This window comes from Ursus maritimus, unplaced genomic scaffold (assembly GCF_017311325.1).
Source record: "Ursus maritimus isolate PB19 unplaced genomic scaffold, ASM1731132v1 scaffold_5, whole genome shotgun sequence".
In the NCBI taxonomy this organism is placed as follows: Eukaryota; Metazoa; Chordata; class Mammalia; order Carnivora; family Ursidae; genus Ursus; species Ursus maritimus.
Window position 1 is genome coordinate 57,245,802 of NW_024426663.1, and position 18,706 is coordinate 57,264,507.

An 18,706-nucleotide genomic window follows, 5' to 3' on the forward strand; every position below is an offset into this window, starting at 1 on the left:
AATGTACACCAAAATAGATATCCTAGTTATAAACTGGGCTTTCAGATTTATCTAGTTGTTGAAACTGGTTTCCTAATGGCCTCTACTGGAATGAAAGAACATTACAAATCTTCCAGGTTCTTTGTCTATTTACGAGCAATAAAATGTTATTTCCTAAAACCCTAAAAGCGGGGGTGCCTGGGTGGCACAGCAGTTAAGCGTCTGCCTTTGGCTCAGGGCGTGATCCCCGCATTATGGGATTGAGCCCCACATCGGGTTCCTCTGCTATGAGCCTGCTTCTTCCTCTCCCACTCCCCCTGCTTGTGTTCCCTCTCTCGCTGGCTGTCTCTATCTCTGTCGAATAAATAAATAAAACCTCTAAAAAAGAAAAAAAACCCTAAAAGCGGCCTGAGGCTTAGGAGGCCTTCCCCTCCTACAGGGCGTGAGCTCCCCTGCTAAGGTCATTCTCCTCTTGCCCATTCTCCCACTTGCCCTTCCATCTAAGCCCCCCATCCCCATGCCAACCACACCCCCTTGTAACCTTGGCACCAAACTGCCCCTTCAAGTCCATCCCACATTCTCAAGGAATAAATAGAAAAATTTAGAAGTTAAAACTACCCCTCTGCACAGTCCCTGAGGGGGATGCTTAAGTGAAGGCCTCTGATAAAATTCTCAGGTGCCCCAGTCTTTGGCCCCTGTGGCCACGCGTGGTTCCCTGTGCTGGTCTACCACCCTCCTCCCTATGGACTCCGAAGGACAGAGGGAGGAGGGGGTGGCTAGGTGCTCCAGACTGGCTCTCCAGCAGAGCTGATCAGAAGTGCTGGGTGTAGTCAGAATCCTTCCCAGCCAGAGACAACAGCCCAGGCCTGGGAGGCGAGCAGGGGCAAGCTGGAATTGGAGTCGGTTGCACCAGCCTCGTAAGGAGGTCAGCTCGCTCAGGAAGGAGCAGGGCGGGAAGCCCCCTGCTCCCAGCTTCCATGATCTGGACCCCGCCCGGAGCCAGAGGGCATGCAGGAAAGATGTCCACGCAGCCCTGTCGCCCGGACGCCCATCTGGATGGACTGTTTCGTGGGTGCTCCTCCCTCCCTGCCTCCCTCTCCGTCCCAGCACCAACGTGCCAGGCCTGGCTTACTCACCTGCGGGACAGCCCTTCTCTCCTGGCACCTTTTCGTACCCAGGACAGCACTCATAGCTGATGACTCTGCAGTGAGACAGACACATACGTGAGGGCGACGCAGGGCTTCCCTCCTCCTCGCTGTCGTCGGGAAGAGAGGCCCCCACAGACAGAGGAAGGGAAATGATGGTACAACAGGCTGCTCTCGAAGGAGACTGTTCACGCGGCCGTATTAGTATATCAGTGCATTTTGGAGCAAGGAGCTTGTCACTCCTCCTCAGCTTTGGAGAATGTTCCCAGTGGTTGCCACCCCTACAGCAATCCCAGTGGGACTGCGGCAGCACGTTCCATGGGGGATTAGAAGACACACCCACCAGGAATTTGTCTCCAGCATCACTCAGGGCGAACCCCATGGTTGGCATTCTTGAGAGGCTGTGGGGAGGAAGGGGGGGGGCGCCCTGGACCCTGTTCCGGTTGAATCTGCCACTAACCCACTGGGACCTCCCCTGCCAGTCCTGTCTCCTCCCTGCGTCTCTGCTCCCCCCTCCGTAAAACCTATGTGTGTATCCTGCAGTGGCCATTAGACTAAATCTCATGCTCATCTATCTCTCCGCTTTCATAACCAAGCATAGAGACGATCTTCACGTTTTTCTGTCTCTACAATCAAACTTCAAAACTTTTAAAATTAAAATAAAAACAAAGCTCCTTTGGCTTCTTTTTCATTTCTTCAACTTGAAAACAAGATCTTAATCACAACATTGATGTGGTTTCAAATCGAAAATGTACAACGGAATACATAGCAAAGTGTTCTCCATTCAACCTCATCCCTCAACCACCCCATCGTCCTTCTAGGAGGCCACCGAGACCACCCGTTTGCGAGATTCTTTGCTATCCAGATGAAAATGAGACTGGCACTATACAGTTTTAAACTGTGAAACCATTTGGCGGAAAAACCTTAAACTTTCTCTTCTCCCAACTCAGGCCAGCCCATTACGGAACGTCTGTCAACATTCCCTGGAGGTCTGAAACACACAGCTTTGGGGAACCCACTGTTCTGGGGAAGCCCAAGAGACTGAATTTCAAATTGTATGGCAAGGAAGTAAGTGTTCGAAAAGCTTACAGCTAAGAAAGACTTGCTTCTCATCAACTCCCCAGGTTCTGTGTAAGGCCAGCCCCCACTGGCACTGTGAGCACAGGCCTCTGACAGCCTTGGAACCAGTAGCAAGTGGCCATGTCCTGTCCCTTCTCTTCCTGTACAGGGATTCACCCTTTGGGACAGGAGACAGCTGGGGCTTGGACTGCAGCAGGTTTTACCATGGAACTGCCCACCACGGAGCTCTCCCAGGATGTTTAATGACCTCAATGGAAGACAGGCAGACAGACGGGGAAGAAATAGGGCTTTGGAGGCGGGCAGGGTGCTCTCAACGCACCCAAGCCATTCTGCTCTTATTAATTCAACTGGAGTCATCTCAGGGAAGCCCTTGTGAGTCATGAGAAGAGGAAGCCTACTTCATCTGTTGTCCAGGGGGAGGTTTCAGAGAAAGACTGGCAAAGATTCTCGGGCTGCCAGGGAGCTACGGAATCACTTTGCCAGAAGTGGGTCCCCTAGGAAATGGCTGAAGAGTGACAAGCCACGTACCTCCATCTTTGCCCTGCTCCCTCTGTCCTCCCACCCATCTCATCCTCCTTCTCTCCAGCCTTCCCCCTATCCTGCTCCTTTCTAACCTTTCATCCCCATACCTGTAAGGGCTCTACTTATATGAGCTAAACAGACTCAGGACTTGCCTTGACTGACCCACAATTTTATTTTCAGAAACTAAAGTCATCTTCTGCAATGAAATAAGATTTGACTGATACACAAACTTTCAAAGGCAGTTCAGTGTCATAGAAACATGCTGGGGACCTGGCTTGTGACCCATCGGTAACTAGCAGGGTGACCTCAAAGGTCCACTTTTCTCAGGGTCTCAGTTGCCTCATCTGAGAAATGGGGTGAGGTTAAACAAGGTGGTCTCCAAGGTTCATTCCAATCTCACACTCACGGTTCTAGTCACTGGGATTATTTCTAGGGGGCAGAGAAACTGTTTTTTGAAGGAGATTGTCTGCCGGCTTCTCCCAGCTAAATCTCGGGAGAGCTCCAAGCGCTAGGCCCATAGACCAGGCGACACGCATGCACCAGACCCCAGGGCTTCTCTGATAAACACCAGGGCTCTGTGGCTGGGGTTAGAGATGTGGGATTAAGGTCAAGTCTGCCAAAGCTTAGCTTCTTTCTCAAAGTGCCTGGGTGACACTACAGTTGGAGGATGGGTCTTCTCCTCAAAGCTCTCTGCATCCCAGGGGGCCCCCAGACATAGGGGTGCCACACACTAAAGGCGTTCGAACCTCCAGCTGTGCTGGCCAACAATTCTTCCAGGGTGTCGGCTTTTGAGTTCCATCTCAAAAAAAAAAAAAAAAAAAAAAAAAGCAAAAAACCAAGGGAGAGTTCCACAGCTCAGGCGACTTCACCAGAATTTCACTGAGGACAGAGAGAGCCAACTGGCCAAGTGCGGACCCCCTGGTTCCTGTCGCTGTGTGTACATGTGCGTGGGGGCTGGTGGCGGTGGGTCATGTGGGGAGAAAAGGGGCTGAGGGGCTGAAGGGGTGGGAGGAGGAACAGATCTAAGCAGAAAAGTCTCAGTGTGGAGGAGACTTAGGATGGAATTAGAAAGCTGCAAGGGCTCTCAGGGGCAGAAGGGCTTCTTAAGATCACAGCTGGGTAGGGGCAGACCTAGAACCCCCCCCCCCTGGGATTTCATCAAGTCCAATCCCTTTCCATTGCTCTTGGCAACGTACAGACTGGGGGCAAGCAGACTGATCTGACACTGAGAGGACACAGGTGCTCTCTTCAGTGTGGACAAAACCCCCCACCTCATCGGCCCCCCTTCCCTGAGGGCTCTGCACCTGAACCCCACAGCGGCCGGATATGGGTGGCACAGTGCCACCAGCGGAGGTCAGTCCGCCAGCCGAAGGCTTTTCCCTGGTTAACCAAGTGTGGCTCTGCGAGGAAGCTTTCCCCTCGTCCTCCCCTCCCGCTGGCCTCTCCCTCTTCTGCCCTCCTGCTGCCACAGTCTGGCATCCTTGGCACTCCCTAGGTGTGCAGGCATGAGCCATGCCTCTCACCCCCAGCCTGGCAGGCTTCTGGGCTGAGAGGCTTCCTCAGCTGGCAATTTCCCTATTCCCAACTGTCCCCACAATACCAGCTCTGCTCAGAACTGTCTGCATGGCCCCAGAGAAGCAGAGGGCAGCTGGAAACTGCAGACTGAGAAGATGGTCCATTGAGACAATCTTGACCAAACCTCACTGGACTCGTGGTGCCTGTTCTCAGCCCACATGCCATTCCCCTTGAGCTCTGGCCCTGAGGAGAACACGGGTGCTGCGGGGAGATGGGGCCATCACAGGGTCACGGGTCTGATACCTTCTCTCTAGGATGAAGGTGGTAAGAATGGAAACTATGGGACCCTCCATCTGCATCTCCCCAGTTCCTTGGCCTCCCTGTGCAGAGAGGACCAACCTACTGGTCTCTGAACTGCATCTCATCAGGGAAAGCTGCTCTGATGGGAGGCTATGGGCTTCTCTTCGACCTCACACAGTCCAGTAAGTAAAAACCTCAGTCAGAAAAAGAACCTCTCTAGGACAATGGGACAGAAATATTCTTGTTCCAGTTTCCCTGGTCTGAAGAACCATTTAAGGAAGAAGGTGAGGGAAGGTGCCCAATCTAGAAGGGCATTTAAAGGAGGAAGGCAGAGACAGCATCGATCCAAGCTCTAAGGACAGAGGTGGCTGGGAGGCTCTCCGCCATTCCCCTCTGGAGTGTGACTCATGATCAGATACAGACAGAAGCATTGCTAGTTCTTTCCCCAAAATGATTTTCCAAGAAGTTAATATAGTAAGTTAAGACAATCAGTCTGCCCAAGTGCACTTTGCAGTTCTAGCTCGTTGTCACGGCTGTCAGTGTCTAGGGACTCGCCAAACTCTGGAAGTAGGCGGAGCAAGGAATGCAGTCTGAGCTCCAGTTTCCCGCGACAGAAGGTAAACCACTCAGCGTGTCATGATTTCCAAGCAGAATCGCAGAGCAAACACAGCCCGATATCGTCTAGACATGAAGCCGTCCCCCACGGACTGCCGGCCTGGAGTGGTTCCTTTTCTGCTCTCCTGGCCTTGGAAACTCAGCTCAGCTTTCTTAAGTCTCCAGCAGAAAATCAAAATCTTCAGCTCCCCGATGAAAAGGGGCTCACTTTAACCTAATGGCCACCACCAAAGGCCCCATCGCTAACCAGGGTCCGGCTCGCTTCATGAGGAAGACAGAGCCTTTGAAAAATGTACTTATGCGTTTGGTGACAATCGGTGTGTATGCAGTATGTGAGGGCATTTTGGGGGCTCCTGGACACTGTCTCTCTTGAGTTCCCATGCCCTTCATCGGACCAGGGCGTCCCCACACAGCAGGGGGCAGAATGATCACCAGACCGGGGCTGAGCAACCAGAAGAAGGCTGGTGACTCTGGGCCAAAGGGCCTCTGCTGCCCCTCAGGAGGCCTTGTCTCTGGGACATTCAGGCGGAGATTTTAGGGCTGTAGAGAGCGATGTGGGTGGGGCAGGTCACCCGGGCCCTAAAGGACTGCTCACCTGTGGATCTCCTCACAGGACTAAAATTAGCTGCTAGGTTTAACTCTCCCCGGAGGAAGCACAGCAGAGTGGCTAGACCTGCCCCCACCCGCTACCCAGCGGACGACTTCGAGCACACTCATTAGGCTTTCTGAGCCTCAGTCTCCCCATCAGTAAATGGGCTAATAATCAGACTGCTCTCATAGGGTGACTATGGGAATTCAGTGGGCTCACATATGAACAGCACTTCACAGATGCTTGGTATTTACTAAGTGCTCAGCTGTTGAGCTTTAAAAAAAAAAGTTAGGCATAAACTTGAAAATTGTAGTTCGGTTAATAACGTCATTGAAAGCAACGTCCTATATGAGACCACTGATCAAGTCACCGTGTGGTAAACAAATCCTCCATAAAATGCAACCTATAGAACGCAACAGACAGGGCCTGCATTGGTTTCCCATTGCTGCAGTCACAAATAATCCCAGATTTGGTGGCTTAAAACCACACACACTTGTCACCTTACAATTCTGGATGGCAGCCAAAAAGTGGCCTTATGAGGCTAAAAGCAAAGGCTGTGTTCCCTCGAGCGGCTCTAGGGGAGAACGTACCCCTTGTCTGTTTCAGCTTCTGGAGGCTAGCACGCACTTTTTGGCCTGTGATGCCATTAGTCCAACTTCATCTCCTTCTCTGAATCTGACCTTCCCGCTTCCTACTTATAAGGACCCTTAGGATGACATGGAGCTCACCAGATAACCCAGGAGAATCTTCCCATCCCAAGATCCTTAACCTAATCCTATCAGCAAAGGCTCATTTTCCTTTAGTTACAGGTTCGGAGATTAGGATGTAGACATATTTACAGAGCTCTTATTCTGCCCTACCACAGGGCAGGACCCCAGATGCTATGCGGATTCATGGAAATACCAGAACAAAACCCCCTGTCAGCTAAGCTGCCTCCTTGCAAGTTACAGAGTGGGACAGAACCTTCAGGAAATCCTGTACAGCAAAGATGTTGGGCAAAGCCCTGGTGTTCAGTATATGTCACATCTCAGTTAATTTGAAGCACATTATCCATGAGGTCCCAGGAGGCTGCACGGGAATATGAAACAGGGTCTGGGGAGAGCCTGGCATCCCTGGCTGGCCTCTTATCATCCTCCTGGGACCAAGGTTGCGGGAGACAGGACAGCTTCATGGCAGATGCCCTTGGATGCCCTGCCAGCATGAGACCCGCCGGAAAGAGCTCTGCTGGCTGATGGACAGGCTCAGCCATACCCCAGCTGCCTTGGCTAAAAGTTGAATCTCCATGCTCTAACGCGGTGCTGGAGAAGCGTTCATATCTCAGCCCTTGCGCAGAGCAAGGCTGGCTCCTAGAGAAAGGGGTGTGACCTGCCAGCTCATCTTGGCTTTGCAGAATGGCTACTGAGCTCACGAGCGTGTCGCTGCTCCTGAAACAGCTTCAAGACTTCTGGAATGGACCGCTACGGCCCCTACCTGGTCACGCCCCTGCTGGCTGCGCCTCTGCCGTGTGTAGGATGTCTGAGCTCCAGCGAGGCCTATTACCTCCCCATGATGTCAACCCCGACCCGACTTGGCCGTGAAGCGGGCCTCCCTCTCGTGGGGCTCACACAAAGGAGGCCTGTGGGGAGGCAGCGAGGCTGCCTGACCACAATTTCCTGCACCGTCGCTCGAGCTGCTGCACATAAAGTTTTTATGGTGACTGAGCAGACTGGGGCCTGGAATCGCAGAGTGGGATGCTGTCTCCGCCAGGCCCCCTTGGCTTGATTAGCTATTGTATCACTCTGGTGCTCTTTAGGATCTGGAATAAAAACCAGTGTGAATTTCCAAGTAATAAAGTTCACTCAAGTCGCTAAATAGGGGCCCCCTGGTAACCCCTTCCTGTAATAAAATCCATACGGCAGGCCTGACAAGTAGCACCAAACACGCAGGTTCTCCTCTCTATGGAACTGCAGAAAAGCCACTGTCTGAGGACGGCGTAGTGTCCTCTGACTGGAGCGCAGAGCGTGGCCGTCCCCTCCCTTCCTCCCTGGAGCTGGGAATCCAGGGCCTCACAGAAGCAGACAAATGGCTCCAGGCTCCTGGGTCTCTGTGTGACTGGACACTGAGAAGTCTTCTCCCCGTGGCCCTGGGCTTGCAGCCACTGTCTGTTTTCAAATTTAAATTCTTCTTCCAGACCTGGGCCCTTAGTTGACCTGTGCTGCCTCCTGCCCTGTGACACTTTGCCTCCTTGTACCCCAACACACACCTCTGCTCCGGCCTCTTCTCTAGAGTCTTGCCGAGAAAATTCTCACTGCCCAGTTGACGCCCTGCAGAGACGGTCCTGTTTGCTTCAACCACAACAATGCTCCCCATTTCCCAGTCTGGTCTCCACTCCAGTAAAAGCACCTCAGGACCCATTTTCACAAGGGTGATGTCAACTCCAGCCAACACAGCCCTCTCCCAAATCCCTTCCTGACCACCTATGGCACTGAATTTCCGGGAGACAGATGCAGCTCTCTCACGGGCCTTGGACTGCAAGGCTGCCCCATCTCAGTCCTCTGACAATGAGGAGGAGTTCCCCTTTCCCTCCCTGAGTCCTCTGGACCCCTTCCAAGTGAGCTCCACCTTCCAGATATTGCATGTGATGTTCCAGGAAGGGCCCCTCTTGTCCTGGATCATGAAGTTTTATATCAACTCATGTTTTCCTAGCCTCAGTTCCTCTTTTTGAAGTTGCCCAAAGCAATGGCCACACGGAAGAGTTGAACGTGCACACCATGGCCTTGTGGTTTGTCAGACCAGCTCAGAGGCTGCGACTAGGCTCTGGGAGCTACCCGACCCCACTCCACCCCTCCTTCCCACCCACTGCCCACCCACCTATTCACTTTCTCTCCCGGGCTCCCCCTGCGCTCACTGGTGAGGCTGCCCCCCCACCACATCAGCTCTCTCTGAAAGCCAAGCCTGCTCGGAGGGAGGAATCGGCCATCAAGAACATTTGCCAACACACAGCTGTGTGGCCTGTGCCCCGTCCTGACACACAGATGGAGAAGGGGGTAGGTACTGAGAGCCTGGAAGCCAAGATGACTCGTCATTGACAGCGGTGTCAGCTGGGGAACTGCTGAGGAATGTTAGCAAGCTACTGCTAACCAGACAGGCAAATGCTTACACACAAGGCCACCCAAAATGCCATAGCCGATACCACCCCAGTGCCAGCTCGACGTCGCAAACAGCTCTCATTTTTAGGGAAACCAGAACTAACAAAAATGTGGAACTCTTGAAACCCAGGACTCTTGAGATGGAGGAGAGCTGTTTGCTTGCAACATGTCTTTAGCCACCTTCTGAGAAGCAATCATGTGCAGGCTCGCTCTATGTTTAATTAATTAACTGTTTGAGTAGATAATACACACACACAGGGGAAAATCAAACAGTACTAAAGACTTGTTTGTTTAACTGGGGACACCAAGGAAGAACGTATGGTATAGAATTCGCATAATCTCTTTTTGTCCACCGCAGGAAGAATTGCTGCTGGGTGCTGATGCCCTGAACCCAGAAGGTGTGTCCTCTTAGCTCACTCAGCCCTCACCTTTGAGGTCGGGCATGGTCAAGCGGGAGCCAGCAGTTACGGATCTGCCCTACACAAGCTCCTGGGGGCTGCCGGTCTCTCCCCAGCTCTGCCATGACCCCCAATTTCTCTGGATTCATACCAGGATCCATAATTGCCTAAGACAATCAAGGGTCACAAGCTGGGCTATTTATTTGCTACGTCCATTTTAAGGAAAGAACATTTTCCCTTCCTTCAGCAGGTGATGGAGTGGGAAGAGAGGTCTTCTCAAAAGCCATGTCCCAGGCAACACATTTAAAAATCCCTGACACGGGAAAGAGTTCAAGACAGTGGCTTACAGGCTCTTCATCCTCCTGTTCTGCAGACCAGAGGAAGGTCAGGCCCTCACAGGCGGCTCAGGAGGTTCTCACAGCACTTCTCCCTGTCTGCAGCAGAGCGCCAGCTTTGAGATCGGCTGACTCTTGGTGCCAAACAGAACTAGGTCACCCAGGAATTCTGTTAGAACACGCATGCCACCCTGTTTCCACCAGGCAGCAGGGCCGCTGGGGCGAACGCCACCTCCCCGGATGCTGCCAGAGGCACCAGCAAGGCCTGTTGTAAGCACACGGGTCCCCATGCCATTGGCACCCTCCCTTCTGTCTGCACGGCCCAGATCTGCAAGAACAGCAGGGAGCAGCTCCTGATGGCCTACTACGTGCAAGGCACCTCACTCGGCCTCACGTCTGCGTCACTGCATTCACTCCTCGTGATGATCCCGGATCCCGTAAGGGTGTCCTCTGTCATCCTGAGCCAGCAGATGAGGCAGTCGAGGGCTGTGACCTGCCCGGCTAAGGGGCACAGCCAGCCTTGGAACCCAGGAGGCCAAGCTGATGCTCTGCTGTCTCCTGTTTCCAGGCACTCCGTCTTTTGGGGGTGTTTACCTTATAACTGCAGAGCAGGAGTGGTGTGTAAGTTCACCAACGGGCTTTCTTTCCTAGAGACAGAGGCTGGGGGCACCTCCACTCACTCCACTAAGGCACCCCTTAGTGAGGATGGAGAAGTGCACACACACTCCATATTTCATGCTTCTTATAATGCCACATCAGCTCTGAAAACTGTATCCAAGTCTTGTCAGGAGCCTTAAAAATACAAACCCACCCTGGCCAGCTGACTAAAAACGCCACTCCCAAGCACACAGCTCCCTGACCTGTCTGCACAGGCATCCTCATGACTCCTGCCGCAGCCTAACCTTCCAGAAGGCCGCCCCAGGCCCAGGGGCCCCACGAGTGCCCTACGCGCAGGGTAGCCATGTGGTCTCCAGCGGCCGCAGACACTCACGTGGATTTGCCACAGATTTTCCTCTGGTACCACTGCTTGCAGTTGGTGAAGTACTTCTTGTTGGTGCCGATGAGCTTCTGCACAGCACACACGTTGGGGCTGAGACGAAAGCAGCCGTGTTAGCAAAATGGGCAGCATGGCTATGCCACCACCAAGCCTTTCCCCCCACGCGGGCCCCCCGGGTCATTAGAATGTTCTAGACATGGAGAAGGTATACAGTCATTTCAGGGTTGGTTTTGGGGGTAGCTCAGGGGTGGACACTGTCTCCAGCAATTTCTAGCTGCCCCCCTCCGCAAGTTTCCTACCACATTAGGTATTGTCAGAGCGTATCTCACACACTGACATCATTTCACATCAGGATCCTTCTTCGACGCAGATATTTGGTATGCATAGATAAAAGCATCTCGAAATGCTTAGGTCACACGTTACAGATGGAGACAACAAGCCAAGGAGTATGTCTGCTAAGCAAGCAGCTTTGTGAGAGGCTCCCAGCCTTTCTCTGTTCCCCCAACCCCTACTGAGCCCAAATGTCCACAGGCTCTAACCCAGCCTCCCAGGGCACATAGCCAGCCCTACTGTCATGAGGGGAGGCCAAGGTCTGGACCCGGCACCTCCCAGGCAGCTCCACACAGACATACTCTGCGTCCCTAGGCCAGGAGCTTGGCTCTGAACACAACCATGCTGACTGCGCTCAGGAACTCGTTAGGAAGATGCTCTCCCACTGGACTCTCCGTTGTTCACTACTTGGGCCCCAGCCTGAGTCGGCTGTCCCCGGAAAACCTTCCTCCAGGGCCCCAGGCGACACTCTTCTGTGCACCTCTGACCTGGAAAATGGCCCTTGTTTGATGCTTGGTACCAAACAGAATCCAACACTGATCAGAGGACGTATCTCTCTTATCTCCAATGACCCTCCAAGGAACAAGGTTCCCTGCCTTGTTCTTTCTTTTACGTTCCAGATGGGGCCTAGCACTGGGTCAGGGTGAAGAAAGAGTCTGGAATGACCTTGCTGAAAATACTGCTCCCAGGCCCACCCACTCAGAGGAGTCCTCAGGAACTCTGGAAAAGCCGACTGCAGTGCCCACGGTTCTGCCGAGAAGCCTCCCTTCCCAGAGGCACGGGGGTTCATTTTTATGTTTTTTAATCAATGTACCAAGTCGTGCTCCAGACCACGCTCGGGCCACGTGGTGGCAGGATCGTGGAAAGCAGTGAGCCGAGGCTGTGTAGTAACATCTCGACAGGGTCTTCCTGACCTGAGGCAGGAAGTTCATCGGCTGAAGCACAAGTCAGTGGAAAGCAAAGCAAAGAGCCCGACGCTTCCACAAAACCTCTGTGTCCTGAGAAATTCAGGTGTCGCTTCTACATATCAGTTCCTCGGCTACTTGAAAAACGCGCTCTGTAAGCATCACTCGCTGCCAGGGAGACGCGGCTCCTTCAGCAAGAGCTACACCCTCCATCCCGCCCTGCTGGCTGCGGGCACGCGGGCAGTTCCCAAACACTCAGACTCGGGTTACTGGGTAGGAGGGCGCACGGACCCTTTGCTTCTCCGCCCTCTCTCTTCTCCCATGTGGATGTCACCTCTTGTCCGGTTTGTGGCTCAGGACGCCCAGGTGAGTGGCCCAAGGAGGCCCACTACCTATCAGTGAGTCGGTGTAGGAGGTGGAGGGCAAGGGAAGTTAAGGGTGGAGAGCAAACCCCAGGCCAGCAGGGAGGAAGCCCGTGTCCCCTTAGCCCTAGCTGGGTCTGACCAGATGCCCACAGCCTCCAGAGGATTCTAACGGAAGTCCCTTTGCTCCCGTCTGCTGCCTGGGATTCACAGGTTACAGCCGTCCTCAGATAACCCCTGGAGAGTCCCCACTGGCCACACTCCGGCTCTAGGTAGTTTATTGCTGGATAATCTCAGAAGCTCTTCTATGGGACCCGGCAGGAAACAATTACTGTCGATGAATTCCCTGCAACTTTCCGTAGGCGGCTGGCGAATCTTCAGTGAGTCTCTTGTGGATATGGCTTCAACATTCCTCTGTGGAGTGAGTTTCCACTGCTGAAGCCCTTTGAGACAGGAGCGGAGGCTGGGGGCGGGTGGGGGGGGGGCTTGCCTTCACAGCAGGGTGGGAGGGGAGGGCTATATACAGGAAATCTAGGCTGAAGTTTAACCGAAATGACCTAGCCATTTCTGGGCCTTCTGCCTCCGGCACAAGAGCTCTGCTGTTCAACTTGGATTTGAGAATCAAGTGCTTCAGAAAAATCTAGTCCAGTTTCGGAGGCTGAGAGTCAGAAGTGTGAATGCATTTTTATTTCTCTGTCAGTATTTTTTTCCCTCTCTATAGCAACATGGGTGCAGCCGGGAGTCAGGAGACCACGTCACAGTCTCTATTCTCCCAACAGCTCTCTGTGCTGGAAGTAAGTCACTCCATCCCACTAAGCTGCAGTTTCTCCATCTGTAAAATGGGAACATGAACAGCAGATCTCCCGTGTGGTGGTGAAGATGCAAGCAAATGGGGTGTGGGGTGATCGAGGGCCACGCGCATGGGCAAGGCACGCTTGCTAGCTCTCCTTTCAGGTCTTGGAGCACACCGTATGGCCTTAAAGCAGCAGAGATTTTTTTCCCTTTTCACCACTTCTCACCGTGAATGGAGGGTTGGAAACTGAACAAGGTCATGCATTTTGCACAGGGCACCACACCCATGTGCAAGGCTGGGCGGTCCCGTGGTACTTTCAGGGACACTGACGTCCTAGTGCCTGCAACCATTTTGTCACAGTTCATCTGCCCGCGCGCCCACACTTTCCTGGGGAAGGGGTGCAGGTGTGACTTCTCAGACCATTCTGCCCATCACAGATCTCTACAGGCCTTTCCCACTGCACCCCAAGAAGTGCCACAACAGAATCAGCCTGCAGGGGCCTGGGAGGAGGAGTGCAGAGGAAGTTGATCTAATATCTGAAATTCATAATAAAGAGCACTTGCTTTGGAAAAAAAAAAAAAAGAGCAGTATTTCCCAGGTGGTCGGTGTCTCTTCTGAGCTCCCACGGGAAGGAGGTTTTCTGCAGAGATGATTCTTGGTGGAACCCCACCAACACCTTTGGGGAAGCTTCACTGTGGTGTGCAGAGAGACACCATTCTGGGTGACAGTGCTGCAGGGCACACTATCCGGATCCTCTCCTGACTTAGTGGCTAAGATTCAGAGGGAACAGAAACCTCCCAGGCAGACTGTGGCACTCCAGCAGAACATGCTTCTTTGGCCAGAAAGGCAGGAGAACAAAAGTGAGCTGGGCACAGACAATGAGAATGCCAGTGGCACACACACAGTGGGACTTTTATGCCTCATATGCCCCTCAACTTTCTGAGCTGGCCCCTCACCCTTCTGCACACACAGCCTAAGTCCAAGGTGATTCTTCCCCTGCTCTAAAGACCCCTGGGCATGGCCTGGTGCTCTACTCTTTCCAGGAGGTCCCTGAGGCTGCAGCTCCCCCTGCCTTCATTCCACTCTGCAGACATGCCCCTCCCTGCAGCCCTGTGCACCTGACAGGCCAAGGAAGCCCACATATAAGGCCACAGGCAGAGGGCACAAGGACGACTACTCCAGATGAGGGGCAGCCTGCACCCATCCCCTAGGGCCTCTGAAGTCAACTCTAGTCACCCCCAACAGTGAGTTTAGACTTGGGCCCACATCTGCCCAGTCATGTGGCAGTCTGGGCCCTACTGGGTTCGAACGCCAGACCCAACGGCGTCTGAGCTCCTGCTAAGGCCCAGGGGCATGTGGGCTGCCACGTGACTTTATCCACATACAGTTTTTACCTCGCTGTGAAAAAAAGGGTTGGTGCAACCAAGTCGGGTGGAAGCTATGGCCAAGCCTGGTTAAGTGTGAGGCATGATGGCTTAGTTTGGGACGCAGAAATACTAGCCATCCCTGTCTGGGTCTGGGCCGCCGTCTTTACCAGGTTAGACCCTCTGCCTGGGCTTGCCTCCTAAAGCCAACACATGATCAGTGTCTCAGAGGAATATCTGCAATGATAATGTCCCCCACTTAGAATCCCAGCTATTGCTTTAAGGCAGATTCCAATCTTGGCTCCACGGCATACTGCAGGACTGTCAGAAAGTGATGTGTCTCTCCGATCTCAGTTTCCCAGTCTGTACCACCTGTGTGGGGCCCATGGAATTCTGTCCTCATCTGGCCGGGGAGGAGATGCCACGCTGCCATTGCTGTGCCTGGTGGTGGGCGCAGAGCCTGGCCAGGTGAACAGGAGCCTCTGGCTTCAGACGCTGCCAGCTTGGGTGGCCCAGTGCCACCTGTGGAGACGCTCTCCGGACAAGGACCTGGCCCCACTAGAATACGTGCCCTGCTGGGTGGGCTTCCTCTCTGCCCTGGCCACCTTTCCAAGGTTACTCTGGGCAGAGCTGCCAACTCCCCCTTCCTCCTCCTGGGACAGGAAGCTGAAAGTCCTGGCCGTCCCAGCGCTCTTGGCCCGATGGGGAATGTTGCTGGTCAGCTCTCCCATCCCTTCCTCTACAAAGCCTCCCTGGCGGACATGCCCTGAAGGTCCCCCCACCTCCCTCCGTCCACCCCAAGCGCGCCTGGTCCCTCCCGGCGCCCCGTGCCATCAGCTTCGCGTCTGCTCTTTGTCCCCCGCACCCCCGGCCCGTCCCGCGGCCACCCCCAGCGCGGTGACCGGCTTACCCGTGCTGGCGACCCCGGAGCCGGCTGTGCTGTAGCACCAGCTGGTAGGGCGACTTTGCGGGTCCCGCCAGGGTGGCGGCGGGGCCCAGGGCCAGCGCCAGGGCGAGGGGTAGCAGCCTCACGAGGAGAGCCATGGAGCGGGAGGACGCGGACCTCGGGAAATGAGAGCGCCGCCGCCCGGGCCAGGTTAAGTAGGCGGCGAGCGGAGGGAGCGGCCACGAGGGGCGGGGAAGCCGGGCTCCCGCCGCCCCCGCCTCCGGCCCGCCGCCCGCTGCGCGGCACCCACGCGCGGCTCCCGCGGCTCCTGGCGCGCGCTCCCCCCCTCCCAGCGGCGCCTTCCCCAGGGGCCACGGGCCCTCCGGCAGGCGGGGGTGAGGGCTGCCAGCCGGGGCCAGGCTCCTCGCACCCCTCTCTCCTCCAGGCCTGCGGTGCCCCAGCCCGAGATCCCTCCCGGGCTCCCTCCAGCTACAAAACTCTGGGGGAGCGGGGCACTGCTGCTGCCCAGCGCACTCCCTTCACACTTGCCTCTGCATTTCGGGGAACAGCCCTCACCCCTGGCTTGCTAACCGAAAGATGGGTAAGGAGTAAACCTTAAGATTGACAGAAGCCAAAAATACGTGCGGCAGGTTTTGTAGGACGCTAAGCTACCCTGGGAACCCCGAGACGGGTGGGGTCCCTCACCTTGTTGCACACTCATTCTCCTTCCCTAAACCTCTCTGCAGCACTCTGTGCCTGACATATGCTGCAAAGAGATGGTAGGGGCAAGATTTCTGCCCAGGAGGAGCTCAGCGCACCTCTGCACATGGGAGGGGCCGTCAGTATTCGCCCAAGCACCTATTAATCACCCACTAGTTCCCTGGCGCTGCTAGCCCTGGGGAGGCAGTGATGGCCTAGTGAACGACACCTAGGCTCTTTCTGAGAAAGCTCACAGTTGGGCGATCCACAAGCCAACATTGTGCCATGGAGAGTGGCACCGGGGGCCTTGGGAGCCCCAAGGAGGCACCTGGCCCTATGGAAGTGACACCTGCTCTTAGGCCTGAGGGTGAAGAGGAGTTGGTCAACAAAAGGAGGCCTGTGTTCAGGGAACTCAAGTTGTCCTGTTGGCTGAAGAATGGGGAGGTGGAGTCAAGGATAGAGGAGGCTGGAAGGTGTGTCACTGGGCCCAGACCCAAGCTGAGAGTTGTGCTTATGATGGAAAAGCAGGCAAAGGACAGGATCAGTGTCAGGAGCAGGCTATGAGAGGTTCAGATAAAGCAGGGCAAGAATGGAGGCAGGACGGTCAGGTGACTAGGAGAACGGCCACATGAGAGCTAGACCATTAGTGGTGGAGGTGGGCATGCAGAGAGGTGCGAAAACTTGAGGGGTATGTAGGAGGTAACAGGCTCAGCAGACTTGGGGGCTGTATATCAGGAGGGGAGAAGGAGGAGGAGGCACAGTGACTAAGGCGCTCTTGGCATGGGCACCTTGGTGGGTGGTGATACCATTTTTACAATAAGAGACATGGACAGGGTTGCAGCCTTGCCAAGAGAGGGTAAATGGTTTTGGACAGACTGAGTTTGACATGCTTGTGATTCATCCAGGTGGAGTGTTCCCCAGACGGCTGGATGTAGACTGTGGCTCTCCAGGAGGGGGGGATTCACATGTGGGAGTCACGGTGGGCGTCCCTGAAGCTGAAGCTATGGGAGTGCATGAACTCTTGGGGAGGGCAGACAAAGCAGGAGGTGGGTGATGGCCGTGATGGTCAGGACGGTGAGGACACAGGGCCCAGAGCAGCCACAAAGCAGGTGGTGGAACTGACAGGGGAGCAGAAGGAGATGGGGAGTATGGAGCTGTCCCTGGGGAGGGGGGCCCGCAAGGAGGGGCTGTTCGCAGTAATGCTGCCCACATGACAGACCCAAAGAGCCTGCTGTGTTGCAAACAGAGAGCCACTGGGGACTTGGCTGTGGGCAGCAGGATGGCTGAAGCCAGACTGTGGTGGTTTGACACAGAGCGGGTGGGGTGGAGATGCAAGTACAGAATATAGACGATTCTTTCAAGAATCTTGTCTGGGAAGGGAAGGGGAGGGGAGTCAGGGTGGGGGTCAGGGGAAGACAAAATCAAAGGAGGCTTGGACATGTTAGAATGCTGATGCAAAGGAAGAAGAGAAAGAGGGAGGGGCGCCTGGGTGGCTCAGTCCTTAAGCGTCTGCCTTCGGCTCAGGGCGTGATCCCTGTGCTATGAGATCGAGCCCCACATCAGGCTCCTCCGCTATGAGCCTGCTTCTTCCTCTCCTACTCCCCCTGCTTGTGTTCCCTCTCTCTCTGGCTGTCTCTCTCTGTGAAATAAATAAATAAAATCTTAAAAAAAAAAAAAAAAGAAGAGAAAGAGGGATAATCAGAGTGGGGGGTGCAGGGAGAGACATAGAGCAGAGCAGTTGAAGGGATGAGGGCAGGGGACTAAGGCAGTTAAAAGCTATTGGGGTACTGACTTGGGGGAACTGAAGGGGTAGGGAGGAGAGGACAGGTTTCAGGGAGATTTCAGGGTAGCATTGATTTGGAAAGCCGTGGGCATTGGAGAGTAAAGGAGTGAGGCAGGTGGTGAGAGATAACCAAGGCTTGTAGCTGGGATGACTGAATGCACGATGAGGACACTGGGAAGCTGCACACTGGGGTGCCAGTGGGGAGTGAGGTGTGACTCCAGGTGTGTTCACATCATGCCTGGTGAGGCACCTGCATTTCCAGGTGGAGAGGTCCTGGAAGGAGCTGCCTTCACAGGGCTGGAGTCCAGGGGAGGTGTGAGGACAGGAGATGCAGATTTGAGTCACCACGCTAGCAGATGGTGGCCAAAGCCATGCACTAGACGAGGTCTCTGGGGCACCTCTGTTGGAAAAGAGAAGGAGGAAAAGCAAGGAGAGGGGAGAAGAGGAAGCAGGTCCAAGCCCTGGGGAGAATCCATCTAAGAGGCTGAGGGGCGGTCGGAGAAGGAACCCTGCAGAGAGGCCAATGGAGAGGAGGATTTCAGAGAGCCACCATCATTGCCAGGTGAGGCAGAGAGTTCCTGCTGGATCCTATCACTGAGTGGGTTCTAGCCTCTGGTTGGCACTCGGGAAACCAAAGACCAGAAGGCTAGGGAGTTTCCTGGAACTCCAGCTTGTATCTACTGCATTGAAGACTAGGGGATGATGTGGGGTGGCCTTGACCTTGGGGAGAGCCAGGTCCTTCCCTGATGGCCTCCCTTTCTCCCTACCCCCCAACCCCCCAGAAAGAAGGGGTGGGACATTCACTCCTGGCTAGCTGTGGGGGCCTCTGCCACTTTGGAGAAAATATTCTCTTTGCCTGTCTCTATCCAGATGGGGATCATTCTGCTTGCTGGTGAGCACTGTCAAGCATATACCTGAGTCTGGGATAAATGAACTTTCCTGAAAACAACTTTCCAAGAGAGGAGAATGTCTCTCCTGCTG

The 18,706-nt window shown here is 54.5% G+C and overlaps 1 protein-coding gene across 2 annotated transcripts in view; it reads right to left on the minus strand.

Annotated features, from left to right (window-relative positions):
- Positions 1 to 15,438, minus strand: part of TGFBI (transforming growth factor beta induced) — a 32,868-nt gene extending 17,430 nt beyond the window's left edge. The window contains exons 1-3 of one of the 2 annotated variants that reach the window (XM_040622414.1): positions 15,268 to 15,438; positions 10,598 to 10,696; positions 1,116 to 1,180 (exon numbers count right to left, since the gene is read on the minus strand). In XM_040622414.1, the coding sequence (XP_040478348.1) occupies positions 1,116 to 1,180; positions 10,598 to 10,696; positions 15,268 to 15,401 (298 nt within the window). In that variant the 5' untranslated portion in view covers positions 15,402 to 15,438. The remainder of the gene's footprint in view (positions 1 to 1,115; positions 1,181 to 10,597; positions 10,697 to 15,267) is intronic. The other variant, XM_040622415.1, reaches the window with a different exon arrangement.
- Positions 15,439 to 18,706: the final 3,268 nt, after the last annotated feature.